This window comes from Phaethon aethereus (assembly GCF_964289735.1).
Source record: "Phaethon aethereus genome assembly, chromosome: 1".
Taxonomy (NCBI): domain Eukaryota; kingdom Metazoa; phylum Chordata; class Aves; order Phaethontiformes; family Phaethontidae; genus Phaethon; species Phaethon aethereus.
Genome location: NC_138575.1, coordinates 762562 through 769210, shown reverse-complemented (window position 1 = coordinate 769210; position 6649 = coordinate 762562). Strand labels below are relative to the sequence as shown.

The following is a 6649-nucleotide window of genomic DNA, read 5'->3' as shown; positions in this document are numbered from 1 at the left end:
TCAGTGCTCCGGAGAGAAAGCGGGGCTGCTGCCCAGGACCTGCATCGCTCTGGCTTATCAGAGCAAGCACCAAACCTACGGCAGGCCGTGACGGCAGCCCCAGGGGCACCGCTTCTGCCCAGCAGAAAGCACCCGCCCAAGAAGCCTGCACAGATTCAAGTTCAAGACAGCAGCCTCCCCTCAGGGTCACAAGCCACAGCAGTGGAAGAAACCTCTGTCTCTAGGCACCGGGGACCTGTAGTGCTGCCCCAGCCGTGCAGAGGCTCCTCCACTTGGGCGCAGCCTGGGTGCAAGAGAATTAGATGGTGTTTTTTTCTGGGGGAAGCAGAGCTCAGCTGAAAGTGAAGCGACTGCAGGAGACAAGTGCACGTGCACGGTTATGCTCCAGGTGTTAGCATGGCAGAAGAGCACCAGGGGGTTACACTGCTGTCTCCAAACACCTCCTGCCAGAGGGTCCAGCTGGGCTCTCTCCACTCCTGTCATCTCCAAGCCAGCTTCACTTAGCCCTTCCTTACCCATCTGCTGCTCACATGAGCGAGACTGAGCCCAGTCGGCCTTCCTCGAGCAGGAGGAGCACTGCTAGAGGAACACATGGCTCAGAGGGGAAAAACAGGAGGGCTATCTTTGATGGTCTCTGCTCTGGGCACAAGCGAGGCTGTTGCTCCTCGAGCCCTGTCCATCAGAGATGCCAGCCATGCACAGGCACAAGCCAGTGGTTTGAGGAGAGAGCTCCAAGCTGCTCATCTGGGAAATGTTAGCCTTGCTTGGCCTGTCTGCCTCGAGCTGACTCGTCCCCATGCTCACAGATGGCCCATGACCACTGGGTCTGGAGCAGCTCTCCAGGCAATGAGACAGGGTTGAGTAGAGGAGCGAGACCTCCCTGACGCAGGAGTGACCAGAGACCATGGCAACTGTTTGCACAGATTGATCAGTGACTACGTAAGCCAGCTGGTGGTTCAGCCACCCAGTCCTTCCTCCTGGAGGGAGCGAGGAGCCAAGACCAAGCTGCCTAATCATGGCAAGCTGTAGCTAAGCAAAGCAGCAAGATCTTCTCAACTGATCTAGAAGCTGAGTGGCTCCAAATCACAGAAGTTTGTTGTTTCTACTCTTAAGCACTTGGGAAGGTGCTCCCTGCACTCGCCAAGCACTTGCCAGTAGCAGTGCACTGCAGCAGCTCCTCAGTTGCCAGTGCACTGAGCCAGACTCTGCCCACGAGTCAAATCAGCCTTGCTCAGCTCACCCCAGCACCACAAAACCAGAACGTCCCTGCTCCCGTCAGAGCGGCTTAGGAGGCAGAAGCATGGAGAGGTAAGAGAGGGAAGGGGCAGGGTACCCACCTGAGCTCCCCCGGTGATGGGGATGGTACACGTCAGGAGGTTCCCAATGACGTTCTCCAAGGACACACTCAGCCCGTCCACGTAGATGGTATAGATCAAACCCAGGCTGTTCTGGAGAGGAAAGCACAGCACAGCTGAGCATCAGGGTGCGAAGCAGACGGGTACAGGTGCAGCTGGGGAGGCCCTCCAGTTTGGAGCACAGACACACGGAGGGGCTCCCAGTGCTTGTCTCCAGACAGAAACGCACCCCGTGACAGTTGACTCTTGGGGGCAGTGCTTGAGGTCTCCCACCTCAGACCTCTCACGGCGAGTCCTCACCAGCAGGGACAGGGTATTTAGCATGTGCTCAGTTTGCTTCCAGCCAGCAGCACCTCCCCATCCCAGCACCGAGCCCACCAGCACCATCCCCAGGCGTGCCCAGCAGCAGCGCAGAGGGGGTTCCAAAGCTCCACGGGCAGAGGTGACTGCAAACAGCTGGACTTCTCCAGCACCCCCAAGCACTCCCGGTCCTTGCAGATTTGCATCAAGTCTCACAAAAACCCCAAGCACGTGATGGGAAGGAGACCCACTTCTCCACCGAGGGCTGGCCGAGACACGTGGCCAGGCCCTGCCCTGCTTGCTGTCTGCCCACCGGCTGCACTGGAGAAGCAACACCAGCCCCAGCATGGAGGGGCTTAGGGGGCACAAGCATAGGGCAGCGCTCAACACGGCTGTAATACACAGATGAATAAGGAATTTGAGGAATGTGTCTTCAAGGCACCGTCTGTGTGTGTTTTTTTTAACTCAAACCATCTCCCCATGTCAGCAAGGAAAAGAGAAAACAGAAACACTGGGGCTTTGGAGAGAAGGGGCCAGGCAGGCTACTGCACGCTGGAATAACCGAGGGAAGAGCAAGCTCACGCTCCTGCATGTTCATGAACAGTGGTGAAGGCTCCTGACATAATGTGTGTATGGCTTGACCTCACCCTGAGCAAGAGGCGGGCTCCCAGTCCAGCATCGTCCTGACCAAGAGGACCAACAGGTCCAGGTCTTGGGCTACAGAGACCTCTAATCGGAGAGGAGAAGGAGCCACAACCACCCAAGTCTTCTGCTGGGGAAGTAACAGGCTGCACTTGAAACGTAGCCGGTGAAATCCACCGTTCACCCAAAGAAGAACCACCCGTCGCCCTCCTGCTGGCAGGGACAAGGAACAGCGACCAGGCAAACACGCCGTGTCCTGCCACGATCCGAGCCCACGAGTGGGGCTTTTGCTCCCCTCGGGCCGGTCAGAGGCGCGTGGCACTCGCTGCTGCGGAGCAGAGCTCCCGCTCCCGCGGCTGCCACGCTCAGACCTCCTGCGGACACCCAGCGACACTCCTGGGTTTGTGTCACAGCTAAGGGGGAAATGACCCAAGAACAACAGGACTGTAGTGCTCTTGTCACTCACCTGCTCCTCAGAAATCACCGAGGTGAATAATTCAAGCGACTGAGCAATGAAATCAGGCAGCCAAACGCGCAATGCAAGCGTTACTGGGCCTCCTAACAAAACCAGCCGGGGAAGACGAGCGCTCAGGTAGGCAAGGACCAAAACGAGCCAGGAACCATTTCAGTGTGGTCCCCAGGGGAGCGGCTCTCACAGGACATGTCTGTCTTTTGGAACAAGTGAGGCTACCCACTGCCCTCCAGAGTCATCCCCAAGCACGACCAGCTTCTGCCCAGCCAGAGAGCAGCAGGCGCCGCAGCCCAGCTGATCTCGCCCTGCTCTCCCAGGCTTGAGAAAATGAACAGCTCCTGCGTTTTAGAGAATTCCAGCTCCACAGAAGGCCAGGCATAGTAAACCCCATCCCAGACGTGAGGATGGACACACGATGCAACTGCTTGCGACAAGGGAAACGCACTGATGAGGCAGGCTCATTTCTGTTCCTACGCTCCCTCCTATCTCAGTCTTACTGCTCCTGCTTGCCGAAAAGGAGTCGCTGTTCTAACACCACCCACCAGCCAAGACAGGCTTGACTTTGGCTCAGACAACTTTCCCAACAAAGAACCTAAGTATACAGAGGTTTTTACTGCGAGAGTGGTTGAACACTGGCACCGGTTTCCCAGAGAAGTTGTATGGTCTCATCCTTGGAGGTATTCAAAACTCAACTGGACAATACCCTGGACAACCTGCTCCAGCTGACCCTGCTCGAGCAGGGGTTGGACCAGAGACCTCCAGAGATGCCTCCAACCTCAGTTATGTGGTCTGGGGCTGAGAGACAGCGAAGCCCAAGTTTCTGCTGTTTGAAGCAGCTCTGGGCCAGCGGAGTTGATTTTTTTTCCCCTGTCTTGATTAATGCCTTGAGCACTGAATGCCCTGAGGGAACAGCGTGTGCTCCCATTCACAGAGCGGGCTGTGAACAAGAGCTTCAAGAACAGGGCAGAGCCCAGAAGCGATATCCTCGTGGTGGGAGGGGAAAAAGGAAGGACACAGCCCGGCCTGATGGAGAACGCTGCCCTCCTACTAGCCCATCAGCTGGGCAGGCTAGTGGAGAGCCCCCCGTAAATGCCGGGTGGATTCCTCCTTCAGACCAAGGAAGCAGCAAGGCAGCCAGCCCGCCCGAGCCCGAGGGGGCTGCCCACGCCCCGCCTGCCCCAGCCGCAGAGCTGCGGGCACAGCACGCACGGAGGCAGTTTGTAAACACGCCTGCGGCCGTGCCCTCCCAAACCTTTCACAGCCACATAATGCAGCACGTTTAAAGAAAATAAAGATGGCAAAGATAAATGCTCCCACAGGAACGGGCTGTTCTTCACGGTTTTTCTATTAACAAAACTGGGTCAAGGCCACCAGCTGCCCGGTGTGGCCAAGCCCGTGGCTTGCCGTCCTGCAGCCAGCCGTTCAGGTCCAGCGCGCAGCTGCTGGCCCGGGGACAGGCTCCCGACGGGGTGCTGTGCCCGGGTGCTCCTACAGCTCCTGTTCCTGGCAGTGACTACGTGGCTCCTGGTTGCTCCCAAAGCCAGGAAGTCTTTACCAACGCTGCTCTCCTCTGCCTCCTGAGCAGGGGCCCGGCTCCCCCCGCCCCAGCCGCAGGGCACTTTGGACTTACCCTGAACACCTCTGCGTGGTCCAGCCGCGACACCAGCACCAAGCTTTTGGGAGCGAAGAGCTGCGCGGGTTGAACGGGAGACGATGGCTCCTCTTCCTCCTCCTCCCCCTCCCCATTTCTGGCGTGGCTCTGAGGCTAGGGAGACACACACCAGCCAAGTCCCAGGGTTAGAAGAAGGATGCTCTTCCCTCTCCCAAGCCTCTGAAGCCAGGGCCCGGGTTCCTCCGACAAGGGGAAAGCAGGAACCACTGGCCAAAGCGGACGGCAGCTGGATGCTTCCCCACCCTTCCCAACCTGCACAGACACGGCCCCAGCAGCCCGCAGTACCTGTGCGCTCTCGACGGCCTCCCAGAAGGTGAAGCAGGCGCAGTAATGCCGCTCCGAGTTGATGTCGGTCAGCACAGCCACGAAGAAGGTGGGGGGGTTCCTCTCCGTGAAGAGCTGCCAGCCGCTGGGCTGGCAGAACTGCAAGAGAGGGCAGGGGACGGCGGTCAGAGGGGCTGACCTGCCCGCACCGCTGCCCCTCGCTGCCCCGCATCGCTTCGGCGGCAGGAGCTGGGAGCTTCGGTGGGCTGGACAACGCGAAAGCAAACCACCAGCTAACGACACTGCCAGGTACCGGCTCCCGGGGACAGGGAGCTTGGTGTGGCAGCACATCACCCATAGAGTATATAGGGAACCAGGGCTGTACCACCTTCCCCGGCACGTGCTGCAACACCCGCAGCCACTACAGTCCAAGAGGGGGAAGAGCACGGGCCAGAGCCCCCCATCCCCTCTGTGGGGGCAGGCGCCTTCCCCTGCTCTCCGCAGGGACAGCAGGAGCCGCTCGGGGAAACCCAAGCGGGGAGGAAGGGTGACGGGACACGCTGGCCGAGCTGCGCACCCTCCGCCGCCCTGCGCCCCACACCCGCAGGCGCTGCGCCGGCACAGGGGCTGCGAGGAGCTGGGCTGCGCCGTGCCGGGCGGCTACCTGCAGCTGGCATCGAGCCTGCGAGGCCGGCCAGGCTCTGCAATGTCCCTGCAGCCCACCAAGGTGCCGGGTGGCCGCAGGCACCGCACAAACTCCGGGAAGGAAAGGCGATGCGTCCCGGGGTGAGCTCCAGCAGGGCAGGGCTGCCTCCAGGCACCGGCGTGGCTCTGGGAGGTGGCACTCCTCCCTCGGCACAGGCAGCTGGACAACACTGGCCCAGGCTGTGCCAACGCTGCACCTCAGGCAGCTCCAAACAGTTCTACCAGTTTGTGGGGACTTTCCAAACACCCTCCCAGGGCCGGTGGGTAATTCCAGCCAGCGGCCCCAGCAACCCCCCTGGGTTTCGAAGTCTCAAGGGGTTTTTCTTTATTTCCTCGGCATCTGCATTTGGCTGCTGAGGAGCTGTGGAAAATTCCTGACACTTTTGGGACCTCACTGAGAGCGGGACAGCTCAGCTCCTTCTGGGGCCATGGCCCGATGCACTCTGAGGACATGGCGACTTGAGCAAAACCAAGGATGAGAATGAAGCTGCGATGAGGTCAGACCAGCAGAAAGGACTGACACGCCGCAAAGCTGCCGAAATTGCTGCTCCAGCCCAAACCCTTGTGAATGGAAGCTGTTTTTCCAGCTGTTCACCTCTCTCTGTGCCGGCCCTCACGCTCCACGTGCAGGCACACGCTGCTGCACAGACCCCCCTCTCCCCGCCTGCGCAGCCCGGCACAGCCCGGCGCAGCCGCAGCCGTAAGAGCTGGGCACCAGCCGCAGTGCAAGAGCTCAGCTTTCTTCAGCCGCCCCGGTATCGCAGAGGGAAGGAGGTGAGGCAAAAGCACTCGTGCGGCTGCCTCCCAGACTCTGCCACGTATGTCCCTGCAAACCTGCGCCCCAGGGCCTCTCCCCCCGGTGCCGTTTTCAAACCGGCTGCCCTGCCAGCGCGGGGAGGACAGTACGGCTCCGCAGCTATCGGGGTAAGCACGCAGCGTCACCCCCCAGCCAGGGAGCTCCTCTCCTCACTGGGCCCCATAGCGAACCCGTAGCTCTGCGCAGACTGACGGGATGCCATCCAGAGGGACCTGGACAAGCTCGAGGAACAGGCCCATGTGAACCTCATGAGGTTCAACAAGGCCAAGGGCAGGGTCCTGCCCCTGGGTCGGGGCAACCCCCGCTATCAGCCCAGGCTGGGGGATGAAGGGATGGAGAGCAGCCCCATGGAGAAGGACTTGGGGGTCCTGGTGGATGAAAAGCTGGACATGAGCCGGCAATGTGCGCTCACAACCCAGAAG

The 6649-nt window shown here is 60.1% G+C and overlaps 1 protein-coding gene across 1 annotated transcript in view; it reads right to left on the bottom strand.

Moving 5' to 3' along the window:
* The window catches only part of SBF1 (SET binding factor 1), a gene marked incomplete at both ends in the record, with an annotated part of 79378 nt that overhangs the window by 15551 nt on the left and 57178 nt on the right, over positions 1-6649 (bottom strand). The window contains 3 exons of the mRNA XM_082013822.1: positions 1338-1448; positions 4400-4534; positions 4727-4864. Coding sequence (XP_081869948.1) covers positions 1338-1448; positions 4400-4534; positions 4727-4864 — 384 coding nt within the window. The remainder of the gene's footprint in view (positions 1-1337; positions 1449-4399; positions 4535-4726; positions 4865-6649) is intronic.